The sequence below is a fragment of the Eulemur rufifrons genome, chromosome 2 (genome assembly GCF_041146395.1).
Source record: "Eulemur rufifrons isolate Redbay chromosome 2, OSU_ERuf_1, whole genome shotgun sequence".
NCBI lineage: Eukaryota > Metazoa > Chordata > Mammalia > Primates > Lemuridae > Eulemur > Eulemur rufifrons.
The window spans coordinates 67,089,620-67,114,318 of record NC_090984.1 but is presented as its reverse complement, the minus strand read 5'-3'; the positions used below and the strand labels follow the sequence as shown (position 1 = coordinate 67,114,318).

At 35.4% G+C, this 24,699-nt stretch overlaps 1 protein-coding gene across 2 annotated transcripts in view; it reads right to left on the bottom strand.

The window, feature by feature from the left end:
• The window catches only part of NUBPL (NUBP iron-sulfur cluster assembly factor, mitochondrial), a 211,222-nt gene that overhangs the window by 162,227 nt on the left and 24,296 nt on the right, over positions 1 to 24,699 (bottom strand). For both annotated transcript variants that reach the window (XM_069464071.1, XM_069464075.1), the window contains exon 4: positions 11,386 to 11,476. In XM_069464071.1, coding sequence (XP_069320172.1) covers positions 11,386 to 11,476 — 91 coding nt within the window. The remainder of the gene's footprint in view (positions 1 to 11,385; positions 11,477 to 24,699) is intronic.

Below are 24,699 nucleotides of genomic sequence, written 5' to 3'. Positions count from 1 at the left end.
CTGTAAGGAGAAAGAAACAAGTAACATACAAAGGAAAGTCCATCCAAATCACGCCAGATTTCTCAACTGAAACCTTACAAGCAAGAAGAGATTGGGGCCCCATTCTCACTCTTCTGAAACAGAATAATGCCCAGTCTAGAATCCTGTACCCAGCTAAGCTCAGTTTTATATATGAAGGTGAAATTAAGACATTCGCAGATAAACAAAAACTCAGAGAATTCACCAAGACAAGATCAGCTCTCCAAGAAGTACTCAAAACAGAGTTACACATGGTCCAGCACAAGAAAGACCCACAAATGTAAAACTACTCAAGAGATAAAGATAAAAACCCAGTTATCACAATGGCTCAAGAGAGAAAACAGATCAATGAAATTCAACCCAACATGAGGAACAGAAATCTGTCTCACTTATCAGTTCTCTCATTAAATGTGAATGGACTGAATTCCCCACTCAAGAGACATAGACTGGCCCAATGGATAAAAAATATAAGCCAAGTATCTGCTGTCTTCAGGAAACTCATCTAACCTGCAAGGATGCATTTAGACTGAAAATAAAAGGGTGGAAATCAATATTGCAAGCAAATGGAAGCCAAAAGAAAGCTGTCATGGTGGTTTTAATCTCCGATAACTTAGTTTTTAAATCAACAAAAGTAATGAAAGACAAAGATGGTTACTATATACTGGTGAAGGGTACAATTCAACAACAAGACATAACTATACTTAATATATATGCACCCAACTTAGGTGCACCCAGATTCATAAAGCAAACCCTACTTGATCTGAACCAAATGATAGATAACAACACTTTAATAGTCGGAGACTTTAACACGCCACTGACAGTACAGGACAGATCCTCCAAACAAAAAATAAACAAAGAAATAATGGACTTAAATAGAATGCTAGAACAAATGGGCCTGACTGACATCTACAGGACATTCTACCCAAAAACCAGTGAATATACTTTCTTCTCATCAGCTCATGGGACATTCTCCAAGATTGACCATATCCTATGACATAAAGTATGTCTTGAAAAATTTAAAAATATAAAAATTATACCATGCATCTCCTCAGATCACAGTGGAATAAAAGTAAAAATGAACTCTAACAGAAATTCTCATTTCTACTCAAAGTCATGAAAGCTAAATAACCTTCTCCTGAACAATCATTTTATAAATGAAGAAATCAAGTTGGAAATCAAAAGATTCTTTGAATTAAATGACAAAGGAGATACAACTTATCAAAATCTGTGGGACACAGCTAAAGCAGTCCTGAGAGGAAAATTTATTTCCATAAATGCCTATACCAAAAAGACAGAAAACTTAGACAATCTGATGAATAGACTCAAAGAGCTGGAGAAGGAAGAACAGACCGACCCCAAACCCAGCAGAAGGAGAGAAATCATTAAGATTAAATCAGAACTAAATGAAAAGGACAACAATCAAACCATAAGGGAGATTAATAAAACAAAAAGTTGGTTCTTTGAAAAAATAAACAAAATTGACACGCCTCTGGCTAGACTAACAAGAGCAGAAAAGAAAAACCTCTTATAACCTCCATCAGGAACATGAAAGGAGAAATCATGACTGATGCCACAGAGATACAGGATATCATCTATGAATTCTACAAAAATCTTTATGCACACAAATTAGAAAAACTGGAGGAAATGGACAAATTCTTAGAAACACACAGCCTTCCCAGGCTCAACCAGGAAGAAATAGAATTCCTGAATGGACCAATATCTAGATTTGAAATCGAAACAGCAATAAAAAACCTTCCCAAAAAGAAAAGCCCTGGACCAGATGGGTTCACACCTGAATTTTACCATACCTACAAAGAAGAACTGGTGCCCATCCTACATAAACTATTCTCCAATATCGAGAAGGATGGGATTCTCCCCAATACTTTTTACCAAGCCAACATAATCCTGATACCAAAACCAGGAAAGGATGCAACAAAAAAAGAAAACTACAGACCAATATCCCTTATGAATATAGATGCAAAAATTCTCAATAAAATCCTCGCAAATCGAATACAAGTGCTTATCAAAAAAATAATCCATCACGACCAAGTGGGCTTCAGCCCAGAGATGCAGGGATGGTTTAACATACGCAAATCTATAAATGTAATTCACCGCATAAATAGAAGCAAAAATAAAGATCATATGATCCTCTCAATAGATGCAGAAAAAGCATTTGACAAAATTCAACACCCTTTTATAAGAACACTTAACAAAATAGGCATAGATGGGGCCTATCTAAAAATGATACAAGCCATATATGACAAACCCACAGCCATCATCATACTGAATGGCGAAAAACTGAAAGCATTCCCACTTCGAACTGGAACCAGACAAGGCTGCCCACTGTCCCCATTACTTTTCAACATAGTATTGGAAGTCCTTGCAAGAGTTATCAGGCAAGAGAGCAAGAATCAAGGGAGTCCAAATAGGGACAGAAGAGATCAAACTCTCACTCTTTGCTGATGATATGATGTTATATCTAGACAACCCCAAGGACTCAACCAAGAGACTCCTGGAATTGATCAATGAATTCTGTAAAGTCTCAGGATACAAAATCAATACACACAAATCAGAGGCATTCATACATGCCAATAACAGTCAAACGGAGAACCAAATTAAGGACTCAATACCCTTCAAAATAGCAACAAAGAAAATAATATACCTAGGAATATATTTAACTAAGGAGGTAAAGGACCTCTATAGGGAGAACTATGAAACACTGAGGAAGGAAATCGCAGAACATGTAAATAAGTGGAAAACCATACCATGCTCATGGATCGGTAGAATCAACATTGTTAAAATGTCTATACTGCCCAAAGTTATCTACAGATTCAATGCAATCCGTATTAAATTACCAACATCATTTTTCACAGATATAGAAAAAATAATTTTATGCTTTGTATGGAACCAGAGAAGACCCCGTTTAGCAAAAACAATTTTAAGCAATAAAAACAAAATGGGAGGTATTAATTTGCCAGACTTCAAACTATACTACAAGGCTGTGGTTCTTAAAACTGCCTGGTATTGGCACAAGTGCAGGGACACAGACCAGTGGAACAGAACGGAAAATCCAAATATAAAACCATCCTCACATAGCCATCTAATCTTTGACAAAGCAGACAAAAACATACTCTGGGGAAAAGATTCCTTATTTAATAAATGGTGCCGGGAAAACTGGATAGCCACACGTAGAAGACTGAAACAGGACACACAGCTTTCACCTCTCACAAAAATCAAATCACGGTGGATAACAGACTTAAACCTTAGGTAGGAAACTATTAGAATTCTAGAAGAAAACGTAGGAAAGATTCTTACAGACATTGGCCTAGGCAAAGAATTTATGAAGAAGACCCCTAAGGCAATCACAGCAACAACAAAAATAAATAAATGGGACCTGATCAAAATAAAAAGCTTCTGCACAGCCAAAGAAACAGTCACGAGAGTAAACAGACAACCTACAGAATGGGAAAAAAAATTCGCATACTACACATCAGATAAAGGACTGATAACAAGAATCTATTTAGAACTCAGGAAAATCAGTAAGAAAAAATCGAACAACCCTATCAAAAAGTGGGCAAAGGACATGAATAGAAATTTTTCAAAAGAAGATATAAAAATGGCTAACATCACCAGAAAATTGGTTTCCCTGATCATCACCTAAATACAAATCTGGGAACGACACCAATTGGATATCAGACTGAGGTGGGGGGTGGGGGAGGGGATGGGGGTATGCCTACACAATGAGTGCATTGCGCACCGTTTGGGGAGTGGTAACACTTGAAGGTGCTGACTCGGGAAGGGGGGGTGGGGAAGGGAGGGATATATACCTCATGATGGGTGCAATGCGCACGACCTGGGGAACAGACACGCCTGGAGCTCTGACTTGGGGGGAAAGGCGGTACAGGAGCAACATATGTAACCTGCAATTCTGTATCCCCCATAACAAGATAAAATTAAAAAAAAAATGGCTAACAAACATATGAAAAAGTGTTCAACATCTCTAATCATCAGGGAAATGCAAATCAAAACCACAATGAGATATCACTTAACTCCAGTGAGAATGGCCTTTATCAAAAAGTCCCAAAACAATACATGTTGGCGTGGATGTGGAGAGACAGGTACACTCATACACTGCTGGTGGGACTGTAAACTAGTGCAACCCCTGTGGAAAGCAATGTGGAGATACCTTAAACAGACTCAAGTAGACCTACCATTCGATCCAGCAATCCCATTATTGGGCATCTACCCAAAAGAACAAAAGTCATTCTATAAAAAAGACACTTGCACCCAAATGTTTATAGCAGCACAATTCACAATCACAAAGATTTGGAAACAACCCAAATGCCCATCAATTCATGAATGGATTAGCAAAATGTGGTATATGTATACCATGGAATATTACTCAGCTATTAGAAATAATGGTGATATGGCATCTCTTTGGTTCTCCTGGAGAGAGCTGGAACCCATTCTATTAAGTGAAGTATCCCAAGAATGGAAAAATAAGCACCACATGTACTCACCAGCAAACTGGTTTCCCTGAGTGCACGTTTGGGAATAACACCAATTGGGTATCGGACAGAGGTCGGGGCTGGGGGGAAGGGATGGGTGTATACCTACTTGATGAGTGCGATGTGCACTGCCTGGGGAATGGACACGCTTAAAGTTCTGACTGGGGGGGATGGGGGTGGGGGGAGGGGATGGGTGTATACCTACATGATGAATGCGATATGCACTGTCTAGGGAATGGACACACTTGAAGCTCAGACTCAGGGGGATGGGGAGGCATGGGCAATATATATAACCTGAACTTTTGTACCCCCATAATGAGCTGAAAAAAAAATTAAAAAAAAAAAAAGTTCAATTTTAAAAAAATCGAAGGAAGCTTCACTGAAGAAATCATGCTACATGGCACAATCTGATAGAGGCATAAAGGTATGTAACCATTCTTATTCTTCACTTGATTTAGTGATGGGATATGTGTAGTGAGGTAAGTGATCTTACTTCTTCGAATACCACCAGGGTTCCAGACACTCAAGGTCCCAGAGAACATGGGACCCAAGGCAGCTGTCCTGATTCACCATCCCGGTAGTCAGATACCCACCAGGAACTTTGGGATAAAACTCAATCCTGATCTGTGCCTCTGAGTTCTGACTTACTTTGTAATAAACTGCACTCTCCCTATGACAGGGCGTCTTAACCTGAAAATTGGCAATTTTGCACTAATACAGTCTCTAAATACTACTTTTTCTTCAATGGCCATGACAGCACTCATTTGAAGAAGTTATTCCACATATTAAATTTTATACACACACACACACACACACGTGCTCGCACATGCACACACACACACACACACACACGTGTGTATATATATTTCCAAAATGACTCCATAAAATGTTTTATGTTCCTCTTCAGGGTAGCATTTGGACTCAAATTAGTTTATCAAGAATAAAGCTCCTTTTATAACACAACTACATCACCAAGCAGATTATATTCCTGACCTCCTGACCCAGCACTGAAGGAGCTTATCAGCTTTCTTTCTTTCCAAGTAAATCGGTCCTGTTGGGCTTCAGTTCAAAAAGCCTCTCTGCTTTAGCTCACTTTATCTCTCACTGACCTCTACTCCCCAGATGTGTATCTCACGTAACAGGTCTACACACTTGACCCTGACTACTTTTATCAAACACAAAAGAGGAAGAGAGTTTCCTCTTCCCTTACTAAGTACACAGCAGAAAATCTTCATATTTCAGAGCCTTTTGTTTTTAAGAATATAATTTTTTCTTAAACTTACCTATTTAAAAATTAAAGTTCCATTGGTAACATGGAGTTCTGAAGTTCCAAGCAGTTTGAAATTAATTTTATACTTTATAAGATTTTAATTGCTATGAAGTTTTGTTTCATCCTCCCTCTTATTGAAAATCTTATTGCAAAAATATTCAATTGTTTTCAGCTCTTGTAAACTTATAAGCCTTATGGTGGAAAATTTAAATGGCAGAGAGCTTCCTTCTATTTTGTAATTTAATGTGTAAATAAAGTCAAAATTTAACAACTATAAAAAAAAACTGCCTCTATTGAAAATGCTTTCAAATTAAGCCATCTAATAAAGCAGAAAATTAATTATGCAGCTAACATACATGTAACTTAGCAGGGGTAACTATGTTATTCATTTATTCAACTAGGACTTATTATACATATACTATATGCCAAGCATCAGAAAAACAAACCAAGCAAAAAAACCTTCACTATCTGGATACTGCATTGCCTAGCATGGGAGATTAAAAAAAATTAAACAGATAATAACATAAAAATTATATCCTTGCAATCTCAATAAAAAGACACTGAGCAGTCAGAAAAGGCCTCATGGCAGAAGAAACATAAAAACTAAGACCTGATGATCAGGAATTATCTTGGGGGAGGGAGGGGCAATAGGAAGCAGAGGACAATAGAGACAGAAAGTATTCCAGGCAGAGAGAATAAAATAATGTGAAGGTCCAGAGACAGCACAGATGTTAGCATGTTAGACAAACAGGCCACTGTGACTAGTGTTCACTGATTAAAACGGTAAGGTTGTTGGAATGGAGGCTATAGAAGGCAGTTGCAGCAGGGACCAGATCACACAGAGCTTTGTAATATTGGTCATGTTATACATGGTAATACTACCGATAATGATTTTTAAATCTATCACTTTTCAGGAGATGAAAGGGATAATATAATTTTAGGCTATAATTTTTAACAACTAGGCTAGTGAAGTTTCTGAACTGAAAATTAGAGAATGCTATCAATGAAACATCACTATTCTATTTTCTCCCAGTTCTGTAATGATTTTCCTTTTAAAGAACAGATTGAGTGACTTCAGCAAGATGGTCAACTTGAAGCCCCTGGCAAAGACAGCAAGAACTTACGCACCTCACAAAGACAGCAAGAACAATGAATAAACTACATTTGGAAACAGTGGACCTCCACAACCCCGTCCCCCAACCAGGATCAGCTGGGAATCAGGAGGAACTTTTCTCCACAGCAAAGAGGTAAGCAAGATCCAAGCAATCCCCATCAATACTTTGGACACCTACAGACCTCACCACTGAGGTCCCTTGCAGTCCTCTCAGGCACTAAGCCCAATTGAGGGAGCTGCCTGCAGTCCACATAGCTGTGATCCCCCAGAGAAGGAGCTGACATTGTGTCCCACCTCCTGTGGCCCGTGAGGCTACTGCACTATACCAAGTTGGAACTGGAACTATGGGCTGGAGCGTGTCTTGCTCCAGGAGTGAGTAACCTCAGCTCTCCTCCATCCCTGAGGCTAAGACACTGCCAAACCACCCCAGCCTGGTGGCCTGACACCCCCAAACCAAGCTGCAAACAGCTGTACACCCTTTGGGATAGGAATGTGATTGTACATGTCAACAACTTTAGCAACACCCCTAAATCTCTTCCCTAGAAGGAAACAACACAGTGACTTCAGGAATAACTAGAGTTCACTCTTAGTCTTTATGCACTTAAATTACCTGTAAGAAATCTTAGTGCCTTCCTCACAGTTTTTACCAGAGATGGGTGCTATTATAAAAGGTCATTTGCCCAAGTTGATTTTCCACAATTTCTCTGTCTCATAAGCCCACATACACATTTACTCCACTTGAAAAAAGCTTAATACCTTTAGGACAGATAGAGCAGAAAACTGTGACATGAGTACAAAATTACTATCCCACAGCAATAGAAAAAACAAGTGGATCCTACTCAAAAAAGTCTGACATTTAGTCATTAATAAACCCTGTCATCCTCAATAAAATTACCTGACATTTCCATTTTAGTAAACTCTCTGCACAGGTCTTAAAAATTTCCTACTTTATCAGCTTAGTACATTAAAAGACACTCTTCAGTAAAATTAAGTAGTAATAAAATTCACAAGTATTCTAAAAGTGATTTTTCATCACAAAACTATGAAAAAAGTAGATATTTATACCAATAAGTTATTTTAGAAAGCCTAGCAAAAACCCTCAACATGGTCACAAAAAGAATATTACTAATACATTAGTGAAATGAAGCAACACATCTACCACAATTTAACATTCATTTGCCATTTCAATTGAAAACCTCCAAGTCAATAATTTCTAGGACTATAATTGGCTATACTATAACATGAAATTTGAATATTGTGTTATTTGGAAAGTTAAAATGGAGAACAAGTAACTGGTATTTTTTCTTTCAAAAAAAAAAGGTTATATTCATGCTTAGATGCTAGTTTCTCCAACAATACATAGCTTTTATTCTAAATTCCATTAGGTTTCCAAGACAATTGGCCATCTTCAGTTAATACAATATCAACTTGTTGATGTTTTTATACAACACCCTTTCTACAAACTGGCTAGACTCCCCATTACCATAATTTTGCATGATCACATGGAAAATTCACTATTGTCATTTTAAGCTGATAGAACATTCTCAGCCTATCCAAAACTATTATAAACTTAAATTTTTCTTTGAATACTGAATTCATTTTTTAAATCAAACATAAAATTTACTTTGGTAATCAAGGCTAAAATGTCATAATTACAAAAAGTTTGATTTTTCTACAATTCCTCCAAAAAGAAAAAAGGATATGAAGAGAATGTGGATAAACATATGATCTGCCAACCCTAATGTCTAATTTTAAAATGAACACATTGACAAAAACTACATTACCATACATCTGTTTTAATAATGAAGAGAAAGGCAATTCTGAAGACCCATTGCCCCCAAGGTTGTCCAGCTTGGTCTAAGAACAGAGGGATGCCTATAAAGCTGAGATGCAGTTCACTGGTCTATCTTCCCCAAACCTGAACTGCTGAAAACAAGTCTTTCATAGTTTTTCTTTATTGTTAATTAGATAATTTTATATTACATTGTGTTTTCTGTAATAGAGAATACAACAGGATAAATTAACATGATAAAATGTAGAAATGTCAAAATGATGCCAATTAGTATAATCGTGACAGGTTTTTCAAAGATTCAAAACATAATTTGTCAGTTGGGATTTTAAGATTCCACATTCTTTTAAGTGAACACCGTAATTATTCAGTTTATTTCTTGAGGGACTTAAGATCAGCTTATCGACACAAAAAAAGTATTTTTTTTTTTTCAGGCTTTCCAAGATTTCTATTATAGTATCTCATCTTTACCAGAAAGCCTATTTAATGGCAGCCAATTTGCAAACATCAAATTTTAAGATTACAGCTTCAGTAAAACAAGAAGAAAGAAATTAAAGTTCACTTCAAGAATTCATGTTGGCATAGACTGAACAGACTACTGAAGAATTAAGAAAAGGCTGACATGGAGGGCTCCATTTTGCCATCACTCAGGTGCTGCATGCACCAGTTTTCCCATTACTTTAAGTACTCAAATTCATTATTCCTTCTTTGTGAAAGCTTGACATCTTGGCTCGTGTCATATACTTGCAAACTAAGTATGTATTGCACTAAAATGATAAGAACAAAGAAACTAGAATAACAGCTTTTTAAGTTTATATTTTCATGAAACAAGAAAACAAGGGGGTATTCCCAACATAAAACTGCTAGGGTCAATTTTAAACATCACTAGATCTTCAAGTTTCTTTCAAAATATGCAGGACAATCTTTATACTGTCTCATAAAGAATTATCCAGAACTTACATTTTAATTGACTCCAACAACTAAACTGTAAACAAAAGCACCTTAAATAGCAGACAATAACTAATTCACTTTTAATGACAAAAAAAAATAATACTTCTATTACCTACATAGATAGTCCAACAAATACCCACCAGTAAATACAGTCATTTTGTCCTAGAACCATGGAAAATAAAAAGTCCAATAAGAAACCAAATTATTCAATTTTATACACTTATTATAATTAAAATCCATTTTAGTAAATCAATTTCACATAAACCATTTTTAAGAAAAAGTACCAGTTTTTCCAATTCTTCATTTTTTTATCATAACATTTCCTGGTTCTTAAAGCTTTATATTTGATAGCTTTGTAAGAAAATGCAGTAACAAAAGCATTAAATATTAAAGATTTATTCAAAAACTTCTTTCTAGTGAAAAGAATTCAGTGTTTGGGCGTTATTTAAAGCACTTTAAGACAAATCTGACAAAAATCTGATTACAGAAAATAATTTTCATCTCTTCTAACACAAATATATTTTCTATTCAAATATTCCTATACATCTACACATTTAATGTAAAGAGACAATAATGATGACCTGACATTTCTGATCACTTAATATGTGCCAGGAACTGTGCTAAAGGCATTACATTTATATTAATCCTAACAGCAATTGTAACCTTATTTTACATATGGGAGTCTAAGGCATAAAAAGGTTAAACAATTTACTAAAAGCCACACAGCAATAGAGCTGAGATTCAAATCCATTGAAACCATATCTGATTTCTGCATCACTATATAGGAGATCCTCAAAAAACACCGTTTCGCTCAACATTTTGTTATAATATCGATGAGGGAAAAAATCAGTTCCTGGACACTGCCACTGTTTGTATGGATTTTACACATTCACCTTATGTTTGCAGGGGTGTTCTCTGGGTATTCCAGTTTCCTCCCACATCCCAAAGATGTGCACATTACATGAATGGGCATGTCTAAATGGTCCCAGTGTGAGTGAGTATAGGTGTGTGTGTGCCCTTCATGGAATGTCATCCTGTCCAGGGATGGTTTCCCACCTTGTGCCCTGAGCTTCCAGGAGGAGGTCCAGCCCCCAGCAACCCTGAACTGGAATGAGCAAGTTGGAAAATGAATGAGTGAATGAATGGATACAGATTACTGTAAAATATAGTATACAATAATCATACAAATGCACAACAATAAATGATGTAAGATGAAAGTGTTCAGCTAGGATGCCATGTTGGTTATTGTTTGTATTTGAACTGCATGGTGACAAGAGGTGCTCTTTACAATTTTCACTTTGCAAACATTTATTCATTGATTTAATCCACTACCGCTATGACTGCCATCACTCACTGATTCACCAAAAATTGGTAAATAATTATCTTGCTTGTTTTTATTAATCTTTCTGAATGTATGTTAAGCTCACACTTATTTCAATGTTTAATATTAGAAGTATTTTGGATTTTTATTTAAAAATTTAGTAATGTTTTTGTGACCAGAAATATGCCACAGGAACTTAACTCTTGCTTATAGCAATTAACCTATGGCAAAATTCCTTATATGTAGTTTGGCTTAAAGTCGTAGTTTCCAAGAATTTACCAAAGACATTAAGTGAGGACTTAATGTACTACATTGTGTATAAATACACATGGTATCTGGCACAATGCCTGACACCCAATAGGTACTAAATAAAAGTACAACTATTATCACAATATTTATTTCTTCTTTACTTACTCTGTGATAATTCTGGATTTCCTTTCAGATTCATCATCTTTGGAATTGAAGGGCCGTACACATCCACATCTAACAAACCAATGGCCTTTGACTATAAAAAAGCAGAATTTACCATAAGATTATTCCCACTTTTCATCAAACAAAAAGCACATAGGAATAACGGATCTGACTACAGAAAAGAATATTTGCAAAATATTCCAAAATCATAACCTAAACTTTCAAAGTAACAGTAAGTAAAATAGTATAAATTACATAGGGTAAATACTCTGTATTGATTTACTATTAATATCTTCTAGATAACTCAGTAGAGAAATCCATCCCATATACGTAATATATTATAGTCCAGGTCTCCCATATAGTCTGAAGTAGACTAAGACCTTTTTGACCTGAGTATGATTTTGAGAACTAAAAAATTACATACAAACAGTATTAAAATAATGATTTACAATGGCAAACAAAACCCCAGAAAGATGGAACATTAACTTTTGGAAAGCCCATCTAACACACGAAAAAATATAACATGAAAAAACATCATGGAAATAAGGCCATAATAAAGCAAGTGAGAAATGCTGATGTAGATCTGGTATAAATGAGATGGAAGTGCTAACAAGGATACTGGCAGACATAACACAGAGACAACCTCTTACATGCAAGTCACAGTTAAACACCCAAAGTCTTCTGGAGGACCCATAAACAACTAAAACTTTTCTTTGATGACACATTCAGCTGCTGAAGGGCAGAATATCCTGCTCTCATCACCAGCTGCCAGTTAATCAGCAGCTTAGCCAAGGAAAGTAAAACATAATTCACTATTCCCAAATGTGTCTCTTTTTTCTTTTCCCCCTCTCTTCTTTCTCCTTTGAATAGACGAAATCAATCTATTATTTACTTTTCTCATCTACAAGTAAACAGAATGCTAATACTATATGTCTTCCAGTTGTGTTTCACCAAGTCTTAGAACTCTCCTCCCGCTCTCCTCATATCCTGGCAGAATAACACTCTTAAAACTCTCAACAAATTTTTTAAAAACTGAAACAATCCCTCACCTTCCATGTTACCTACCAATTTCCAGACACAAAATTACTTTTTAAACCTTGTTGTCTGATTTCCATGAATACACAAAATAAAGTAAATTCAACATTTATGATCCTACTGCTACACTCACTAAAACTACAGTTCTAAAAAAGCCATAAATATCTCAGTGTGACTAAGTGCCCTCAGAGGGAAAAAAAAAATGGGATTGATTTTGGCCTCCACGAAAATCTAAGCTTACTGTGAAAATAAATAAGAAAACAGGAAGGATACTTTATATGGCTAATTGTTAATACTATTATCTAAAGGTCTGCTAATGTCACAATTATCATCCTAGAATTTTGCCTCTTTTCCGTATCTTTTCTGTGACACCTACAAGAACTAAAACTACCACAAAATAACAAATACCAATAAAAAAAAAAAATATTTTAAGATTCTTTTTCCTTGTTCTCTTATTTATATCATTGTTGGTTTCACAGTAACCTAAAGGGGTTAGGTCCCAAATTCCAAACTGATCTAACGATACCTGTCAAATAAAATAACTTAGCTTTTTAAGTTTATGTTTTCATGAAACAGGAATATAACTAAGTATTCTAAAATAAGACTGCTAGAAAAAAAAAAAAAAAGACTGCTAGAGTCAATTTTATCATCAATATATCTTCAAGTTTCCTTCAAAATGTTAGGGAAAATCTATCATCTATCCTGCCTTCTAGAAGAAAACCAAGCCTGCCTAAAGATGAACCCTTGGCACCATGGTCCAAAAAAACCTGAAGATCCGCCCTAACATTTGCTGTGGTAAAAAGTGGATTTTACATATACCTACATGGCTATCAATATATATTATCACATAAAAATAAAGAAGGAGAAGGAGATTATAAGATTTTAGAGTTCCTCTGCTTCCTAGAGAATGGCAGTAACAATAACTGAGAATCTTGTATGTATTAGGTTCTCTGCATACTCTCTTTAGGAGTAGTTACTGACTAACCTAAATTTAGTCCCAATGCTTGCATATATCAAAAAGGAAACCAAAGGAAGGAAAGTATAAAGGGGGGAGGAAAGAATGAGAAGAAAGAGAAGAAATGGAGAGAGGGACAAAGAGAGGGAAGGAGGGAGGAAGGAAACGATGGAGGAAAATTAATCAGCAGTGTATATAAATACACTGCATAAACTAGGCCTCTATAGACAAATCCGAATCTCTAAAAATATACCATCCTAAATCACCCAGATGCCAAGACTTTCCCTGATTGTATCTCCCCACTGCTTTAATTCCTCCTTAGGCACTCAGCTAAGCATTTTATTTACATTTCTCACTTCTTCCTCACAACAATAATGCAAAGTGGTATTATTCCTACTTATGGATGAGAAAGCTGGAAACTAACACTCAAAATGACCATTTTTTAAAGTATTCTTTCTTAGAATGAAGTAGAATGGGACATTAAACATGAAAATACTAACGTCATAAACCTCTACCAGAACTTTAAAAGACTTTGAAACAAAAGACTTAGTTATAGAACATACTTTTTCTTAAAGGGCCAAAGAGTAAATATCTTAAGCCTTGAGGATCATATGATGATCTCTGTGGTAACTACTCAGTACTGCCATTGTGGCATCAAAGCAGCCATAAACAAAATGTAAATGAATTACCATGGCTGTATGCCAATAAACCTTTTCAAAAATAGGCAGGATTTGGTTCACAGATCATAGTTTGTCAACATTCAATTTAGAAAATAAACTTTTTCATGACCAAGTTATTCAATCACCCAACAATGTAATTTTGTTAGAGCCAAGAGCAGGCAAGACACAGTCATCTCTTTTAGTGTCAGAGGGACTATCTAAGTAAAGATTTACTTTCTCACCCTTAATTGGCTAATTTTTAAAAATAAAAAAGAGCACACTTTTCACACTATTTGACTAGAACTAAGTAAGCAAGTCTTACTTAGATTTTATATATCATGATAAAATCAGTGTCCATTAACAGAAGTACCAGGCCGGGCGCGGTGGCTCACGCCTGTAATCCTAGCACTCTGGGAGGCCGAGGTGGGCGGATCGTTTGAGCTCAGGAGTTCGAGACCAGCCAGAGCAAGAGCGAGACCCCACCTCTACTAAAAATAGAAAGAAATTATATGGACAGCTAAAAATATATATAGAAAAAAATTAGCCGGGCATGGTGGCACATGCCTGTAGTCCCAGCTACTCGGGAGGCTGAGACAGGAGGATCGCTTGAGCTCAGGAGTTTGAGGTTGCTGTGAGCTAGGCTGACGCCACGGCACTCACTCTAGCCTGGGCAACAGAGTGAGACTCTGTCTCAAAAAAAAAAAAAAAACAGAAGTACCAAAGCCTACATTAATTAAAGTATATTATACTTAGAATTGGCACAGCTACTAGTCCAGTACAATTATCATTGCTATAAAAATAAACAGATTTTCAACTCTAAAATTCAATAATGTTCAAAAGTTGCCAAATAAAGTTCATTTGTTTTTCATAATTTACTCCATTATTTTTAAATAAGCTCCTATTTTAAGTGTATAAATAATCTTTCAATTTAAACTTCCAAACAGTTTTATACTGTTGGGAAATAAATGAGCAAGGTAGAAGGCTATAAATAAATGTATGCAGCTGGGTGTCTAACTAGCTAAGTTTTATGAATCCTTTTCAACTGACTCTTCCTATAATAATTATACTTAGTCAAGAAAGCTCCAATTAGGATTTTCTTTAATTTCAGCCAGGCTCAAAAGAATAATCACTACAAAAGCCTCACCAAATATACAACAGATAAAAGAAAATTATTATTAGCAAAAATAACTATAAAGTTACTATTGTAAAATGTGATTTTCATCTTTAATGTCACATAAACTTAACCTAAAATGTTGGTATCTAACAATGTAATCTTTTTCTGATTCTCCTTCAGTACTCAAAACCTGACAGATAACATAAGACAGATCAAACTCCAAGATATCATTTAGATTTTTGGATTTGTTTCTTTATAATTTATAATACCCTGTGAAAGCTGTAAAAGGTAGCAGAATTATTCACAGTGATTATACTGTTTCATTACTACTACATGAAGGCTGCAATTTGAGAGCCTACAAGTTCTATTTTTTTGTGTTGGATTTCAAATGCACCAGCAACAATTTTGATACTGCTTTGTTCTTCCGAAAGAATTTATACTAAATAAGATTGTAAAGCTCCATGACATGTTTTGTTCCTTTTATCCATGTTGTCTGCTAATAGAATGCATCAAAACAACACCTTAGAATGCTTCCATCCAATTACTTCTAAGTAAATATTCCTTTAAGATGTACCTAAAGACTATTTTCCATAGAAGTACCCAGCTAAGACTCCCGTGATTCCCTACACATTATATTCAATTCAATCTTGGAGTGGCAATTGGTATTTATTCAATTTAGAATTGATTCAAGCCCCTTCTTTCTTTTCTTTCTGCCTAAATTTAAGTCAAGCTGCCATTCATAAAAATTTCAATCTCTTAGTAGAGAAAACTTTCCTAATTCCATTAGCTAGGATTAAATAAGAATCTGATTGTCAAAGGAACTAATAGTTGAACAAGATGAAAAGAGAACAATTTCCTACTGTTTATCAAAGGACTATCTAAATCTTTAAGTTCAGTCAGGAAAGAAAGAGGAACAAGGGCAGCATAAAGGAAAAAGTTCACCTGGCTGGCTGGAGCACAACCAGAGATGAGCTCATGAAAAATGCAGAAGAATCCCAACTGATAAACTAATTGCTTGTAAAAGAACTGAAAAAGTAGAAATGGAAGAGATATAATAGGTTTCAAATTAAAGACTCTGTTTTAGAGCAGGAAGGAACCTAAAGGATAATCTTAGTCTTCTGTCTACTTTTTAGTGATGAAAAAACTGAGGCCCAGAGATAATCCCAGGTCCTAGGATCCTTCCAATGTACCATAAAGCCTAAACACTAACAATCACCAGCCACTAAATCATTATCTCTCTCATCTCATCTCCTACTCTCCCCCTTTCCACTCTACTCCAGACACACTGCCCCCTTGCAGTTTCTTAAACACAACAGGCATGCCTTGGCCTTTCTGTAGTTGCTGTTCCTTCAGTCAGGAATTCTGGTCCCCCAGGTTTCCACCTGGTCTCTCCCTCACTTTCTCAACTCAAACACCACCATTTTAGTAACACCTTCATTGGCCACCCTGTCTAAACTACAACCCCCTCACTACAACACCGCACAGTTCCTATTCCCCTTTCTGCTTTTCTTTCCTCTTAATATCTATATTAGTATTCAACATACTATATACAGTCATCCCTAGTGATCTGCAGGGCATTGGGGAGGACACCCTCCCCGATACCAAACTCCATGGATGCTCAAGACCCTTATATAAAATTGCATAGTATTTGCATATAGCCTACACACATTATCCTGTATACTTTAAATCATCTCTAGATTACTTATAATACCAAATACAACATAAATGGTTGTTATACTGTATTTTTTTTATTTGTATTACTTATCTATTGTATTGTTATTTTTTATATTCCATCCACAGTAGGTTGAATCCATGGATATGGAACCAGTGGATATAGAGGGCCAACTCCATTTACTTATTAGTTTATTGTGTCTCCATTAGAATGTAAATTCCATGAGGATAAGGATTTTTGTATGCTTTGTTCACTAATGTATACCCAGAACCTAGAAGAGTAGGTGGTTGTGAAGATTCCCTATTCTATTCCAGAAATTTTGATTCATTAGGTCTGGGCTGTGGTCCAACAGACAGGCAGCACTCTCGGGTGATGATAATGTGAAAATCAGAAATACAGATAATACAGGAAAGAGATGAAAATTTGCTATAAGTGCCTAAGCCTTGGAACAAGCAGCATCATAACAATAATCTACAGTAATCAACAGTAACATTGAAGAGGTTCTTTTTTAAATAATAAACAAAAAGGTGGTAAACGTTCTGCCATATGGGTGAACAGTCAGTAAATATTGCATGAGACATATATAAGTAATTCCTTATTTACCTGAAATTCAAATATGAATTAGTACCCTATTTTTATTTGCTAAATCTGCAACTCTACCCTAGCATTTCTTCTCAACAGAGCAGCAAGAATGATTCAGTTGAAACATAAGTCAGATCATGTTATTCCTCTGCTCAAAACCCTTCATTGCCACCGCTCCCCCCATTTCATTCATCTTTCTGATGAGGCCTACCTTATTTTAAACTGCAAACCCACACTCACCCTCAAGTACTTCTCCTCCCCCTTATCCCAGTCTACTTTTATCACTTTCTAACACACTATTTAACTCACTTAATTATGATGTTTATTATTTATTTACTGTAAGCTTCATGAGGGCAGGGATATGTCCAAGCACTTAGAACAGTGAGAATTAAATAAATATTTGTGGAATGAATGGATGAATGACGAATGGATGAGGAAACCTCCATTTGTTCCTCTGTAGACTATCAGAATTGGTTAGTATATGATCCCTAAGGTCCCTTTTAAGCTTTAAAATTCTATGATTTCAAGAAATTCCGTCTAATACCTTTATACTAACATTTTAAGTTATAAGACTCAAAATTATATAATATTATATAATGATTATATAATAATATATAGCTTAAAATATTCTGGCATTAAAGACACCAAGATTAGGTACAATAAGGTTTCATATATAAAAAGGCTACATAGGAGTTTGGGTTTGTTTTTCTACCCAGAGCAGGATATGCAACATCACCTTTAACAAGAAGCAATTGCCTTAAGTCCCACATTTTCATTTAGTAAATAACAGAGAAAAGTAAGATTAAGAAAAGAAAACCCTTAAGTCCTTGACTTATATAATTTTTAAAAGGTATTAATACCCTTAGTAAGTAAAGTCTTAAAATATAGAGAAAATTATAAAGCTTTCTACCACCATGGTAGTGCTTATAAAATACAGAAAAAGATGCTTATGTACACTAAGCTCTAAAAATAATAGTTATTTGTGACATCAACTAGTCATTTTGTTGCCAGAATCTAAGCCTGGGGACCTAGAAACCTAAATAAACAAGAACCTTTCCCCAAACAGATAAAATACTACAGCAAAGATGCTAAACCCAACATCAACTTCTTAAGAATGTCCTTAACTAAACTGCAATGCAGGGAAGAGCATTTATAATTCTGATAGCAGCTCTTCTAAAGAAAAGCAATCACTAGAATCAGATACAAACAGAGCACTTGATCCATCCTCCAGACTCAAAATCAGAGCAGCCAACCAGCTGATTTTTGAAACCCATAGTTTAATATGCTCTTCTCTCTTCCTCTCAGTGACCCTTCCTACATTGCTCTGCTAAGGATTAAGGGCCCTTCTTATTCCTCAAGGAGATGGGATGGGGGTAAATAATTTACTAAGAAAAAAAAAACTGAAAGAGGAAAAATGCATTGGTGAAAGCCAAGTTAGGGAGAAAGGAGGGAAATAATTTTTTTTTTACTTTGTTGTTCAACATTCCACAATGCAGGTAAATAATTTGTTTAAAAAAGAGATTGTTCTATAAGAAAGATCTAGATAAATTCTTATTAGTCAGAATCAGATAATGAAATTCAAAGGATTTGCAACAGTTTTGCCACCTATATGCCATAAATGAAAGGAAACTAAGGAAGAATATACTAAATATAAAATTAGAGTAACTCTTGCCTAACTCACAAGCAAATTCAGCAACTTCCTTTAACAAAGCAAGAGAATGAATTACTGGCAGCAAGCTGCACTTTACCAAAAGTAATTTTAAAAGGTAGGCCACAGAATACCAGGGAGGACACATCCAGCCAATAGCTTCTTTAGAGCTATTTGAAATAAAAATTCTACTTCTTCTAATTGGAAATTTCAAAGCATGTTGTGCATAATGTTACCTATCTAAAACCATACAGAAAGTATAGGGGGAAAAAGCAGTTTGGAGCTTTTCACCCATCTGAAGATTATCTTAACCCAGTATTTTATGTTACTGTGTTGGGTAAATCTGATGTGTATATCTGTGTGCTTGTGGCGAAGGAGGAAGAGAGGTAAGTAAAAATTCCTAGCAAGTGATGTGCACTCTCTAGGGAATGGACACAATTGAAGCTCAGACTCGGGGGGATGGGGAGGCATGGGCAATATATATAGCCTGAACTTTTGTACCCCCATAATGAGTTGAAAAACAAAAAAATAAAAATAAAAAAAATAAAATTCCTAGCAGAAGACTGGCTTTAGGATTTGTTTAACACACTTTCTTCCCTCTATTATACATTTAATTTTTTATAAAACTACCTTATCTTTCATTCTAGTATTTGATGTTAAGTTCCTTATTCAGTACACTGAATTATTCTTATATAGGACACCCTAGAAGTAGACACGCAGGTTTCAGGTCAATTAATACTATTAATATGCATTAGTGGTTTTCCATTAGCAAGCATAACTGCTTATGTTTTCTATAAAATGTATGAAACTTGAAGATTTAGATAATATACTTAATTATATATGGCATCTAGATCATGAGTGAAATAAACAATTGTACTACATTCAAATATATACATAACTATACAACTATATCAAATTAAAAAGAAAGTTCAAAAACTATGAAAAACTCTCAAGGCACCATGATGATGATGATTACCTACAAAATGATGCTATAAAAATATTATTACCTAAGCCTGTGTTATATTTATGTAATTAATTTCAATTAAATTGCTATTTTAATATATGATATATTTTTAAATATCTCTGTCAATCCTTGATACAATATTTTAAATTAAGGGTCAATAATAGATCTTTTTAAAAATATTAACACCTTATTCAAAGTTCAAAAACAGTTAATCTATTAATTCTATTGCCAAGTAGTAAAAAAAAAATTTTTTTACAAATGAAAATCAATGTTACCTAATACCATATCAATCATATAGGTGATTAATATTAGTAGGATTTTTTTAAATAACTAACAGATTAAAGGCATAGTAGAATGCAGGAAGAAGCAAACTAGTGTTAGTATCACTTAATATATGGGTGATTATGGATAAGTTACTAACCTCACCAAACCTCAGTTTTCTCACCTGTAAGATTAAGAAGATATCTACCAAAAATAAATAAATAAAGACATTTTCAGGTGAAAAAAACTATATATATATATGCTTTATAGGATTTTTAGGACAATTATAGAGTAGTGTGAACTTGTAAAACTTAAAAAATAGCTAACAATTACATAGTATTACATGCCAGGCACTTCCTAAACACATTAATGGATATACAATAACTCCCAGTGAAGAAACCAAAGCACACAAAGCTTAGTAGTTTGCCCAAGGTCAGGCAGCAAAGTGCAGGAAATGGGTAAGAACCCAGGCAATATGGCTTCAGAGTCTGTAGGTAACCACTACAACATGCTGTCTCTCTCTAGTATGACAAACTAAGTCAAATTTCTAGCAGAAAGTAAGTACTCAATGTTAGTGTCTTTCTCCCTTCCACCATGACCTCCTTATGCACTGAAGCAGGAAAAATAAGCATTCATTCTCAGTGAGTAGTTATTTATTACACAAAATAACATTCTAATTATTAACCCAGGCAACTACATAACATAAGCTTTAACATAAGAATAACAAAATGATCCTTAATGTGTATTTATTATTTTTATATGAACTGAAGTTGTATGTTTTTGTGTCTTTAAGAGCAGGAAACATGTCTAGTTTAAGGTTTTATATGAGATCATTGTGAAAAATAGCCCCTAGTAAATATTAAAAAATATGTTTCACAGAAATTGGATTTAGAGGTTTTGGTATATTAGCCAATTTTTGAGTTATATACTTATATAGATTACAGAAAACAGACATAGCCAAAAATGCAGTTAAGAAAATAAAGACTTACTTGCTCAGGCCTAGAAAATAATGGATACTAAGCAACAAGAGAAGCAATTATTATATTCTGCTTATTTTGTTGTTGTTCAGAAATCTGTGTTTCTATGCTAAATCAAATACATAGTACTTAATGTAACATACATAATAACAGCCAGAGTTAATAAATCCTTACTACGTGTCAGACATTATGCTAGTGGCATTACATACATAGTAGCTCTATATTTCACAAAAGCTCTGTAAAGTAGCCATTATTATTATTATTACATAGATGAGGGACCTGAGCTCTGAGAGGTCAAGTACCTTACCAAGCTCACAGGTTAGTAAGTGAAGAGTTGGGATCAAATTCAGGTTTGCCTGAATCCAAAGCCCACACTTTTTCCACCAAAAGTACTCAAACCTAGCTGCGTATCAGAATCACCTAGGGAGCTTGTTAACAAAATTGATGGTCAAATCCTAGACCTAAAAATACCAATTCCCAGAGATTCTGATTTATTTAACAAGCTCCCAGGTGATTCTTACACAGTAAGGTGGCACTGGTCCTTACAGTAGCATTTAAAATCCACTGTACTGGCTGGGCACAGTGGCTCATGCCTGTAATCCTAGCACTCTGTGAGGCTGAGGCCAGAGGATCGCTCAAGGTCAGGAGTTCGAGACCAGCCTGAGCAAGAGCGAGACCCACCCCCCCATCTCTACTAAAAATAGAAAGAAATTATATGAACAGCTAAAAATATATAAAGAAAAATTAGCCGGGCATGGTGGTGCATGTCTGTAGTTAGTCCCAGCTACTCAGGAGGCTGAGGCAGGAGGATTGCTTGAGCTCAGGAGTTTGAGGTTGCTGTGAGCTAGGCTGACGCCACAGCACTCTAGCCGGGGCAACAGAGTGAGCCTCTGTCTCACCAAAAAAAAAAAAAAATCCACTGTACTACTTCCAACTGCCTCCTCTATGTGCCATTAGGTTTAGTGATTAGACAGTGGAATTATAGGGTCCAAAACATTGAGCTTTAGATTCAAGTAAGTGATATTAATTGACTTCAATTCAATTTTAGATTGGGAAATTCATTTTGGTAAATGGCATCACCATTTTTTCATTCACCACAAAAACCTGTACTCATCTTCAGTACCTCCCTCCCTTCTAATCTATCTCTTCCTTCTTCCTTTGCTTTTTGACAGCTAGAAGATATTCTCATCCGTTGACATTGTTGGTTGCTTCCCAACTATAACCCCTACCCATTCTTTTCACAGGCAGAACTCAACTCCCACTGTAAAGGTAGAAAAGGTCAGATTCTCTTCTTTCCCTGCCTCCCTTGCAGCTAGAACATGGTCATTAGATCCCATCCTGCCTGGTCAGTGAAACTAGGGAGTGTCTGATAAAAGTTTTCTTCCCTAATAACAACAAAAAAAATAAAAATAAAAATAAGGGAACACACCCTTTTACACACCCTTTTTCTTCCTCTTTGCAACTGAGTGAGGCAGCCATCTTGTGACCCTAAGTATTAAGCCAAGAGAAATGCAGAAATGCCACTCCAGAGCACTGATATAGCTCAGCTACTTTGTAGCCAACTCTATAACTTCCAGACTTCTTATTATGTGAAATAATAAACCTCTATTTTTAGGTCAATTTTAGTTTATAATTCAATTCTCACTCTGGCTATTACCTACCTCCAATCTGTCTAATTTGTTCTCTAACAGCACTATAAATCTTATTTTTGAAAAGCACAGATTTTTAAAATGAAATGTACACTAGTGGAAATTTTCTAAGGTATCCCACTGATCACAGGACAAAATCCATACTCCATTACATGTCATATGCATCCAATCCTCCAGCTGGATTCCCCACTAGCCTTCTGGTCCCAATACACAATATACTACAGCCATACAGACTACTTTTTATTACAAACACCTTGTAATTTCTTGATACTATGCCTTTGCTCACATAGTTCCTTCTAGAATTCTTTTCTGTTATTTTTCTACCTGCCAAAACTCTACCTAGCCTTCAAAGTATTCCCTTTGAAGGTCTGGAATTAATTTCTCTCTGTTCTAGTACTAACATACTCTGTTTATACCCACCAACTGCTGCACTTGCCACATCTTCCTTATATGTAAATTTAAATATATACATATATATATATATATACACACACACATATATATGGTCTTCCTCACAAGGATGGAGGCTTTGTGAAGGTAGCACCCATGAGTAAACACATCATCTAGTACAGATGGTTGTTGTATTGCTCAATTGCATTTGTCCATAATCACTTAAACATTCTCAACTATGTTGTTCAAGGACCAAAGAGATGACCATTGTAGCTTAAAGGGAAAGAAAAATACAACAAAAATATTTTGGGATTTTGGGGAAACTATTTTTGAGGTAACTCAAACTCTGTTGAACTTAAGGTACAAAATACATTTTAACTATTATTTGCTAAAAAAGAATCATAAAGACAATGTAAAGCCTTACAAAATGCTGAAAATAATTACTTGTATATGCCAATTCATCTCTACTCTCTAATGAATAAAATGACTTCTTAAATTCTGTATCGGCCAGTAAACTGCTCTGCTTCAATCTCATTATTTTAGTCCAATAGAAACACTTTTGGGAAATGCAAATCAAATGACAGGATACCACTTCATACCCACAAAGATGACTATAATCAAAAAGACAGAAAATTAGTATTGGTAAGGATGTAGAGAAACTGGGATCCTCATACACTGTTAGGAGGAATGTGAAATGGTGCAGCCACTTTGAAAAACAGTCTGGGAGTTCCTTAAACAGTTAAACATAGGGTTTTCATATGACTCAGCAACACCATTTCTAGGTATATACCTAAGAGAAATGAAACATATGCCCACACAAAAACTTGTACACAAATGTCCACAGCAACATTAGTCATAATAGCCAAAAAATGAAAACAACCCAAATGTCCATCAACTTGGTGAAATGGATAAATAGAATGTGGTATATACATACAATGGAATACTACTCAGCAATAGAAAGAAATCAAGTACTGAAATATACTATAACATAGATGAACCTTGAAAACATTATGCTAAGTGAAAGAAACCAGTCACAAAAGACACATATTGTATGACTCCTGTTATGGACTGCATATTTGTGCCCCCTCCCAAAATTTATACATGGAAATACTACCCCTAATGTAAAGGTATTAGGTGGTGGGGCCTTTGGGAGATAATTAGGCCATTAGGGTGGATCCCTCATGAATGGGATTAGGGCTCTTATGAAAAGGACCCCAGAGAACTCTCTCACTCTCTTTCCACCATATGACGATATAATATTAACACAATGAGAAGAAGGCAATCTGCAAACCAGGGAGGAGGCCCTCAACCAGACACCAGATCTTCTCTGCTTCCAGAATTGTGAGAAATACATGTTGTTTAAGCCACCCAGTCTATGTTAATTTCTTATAATAGCCCAAACTAAGACAAT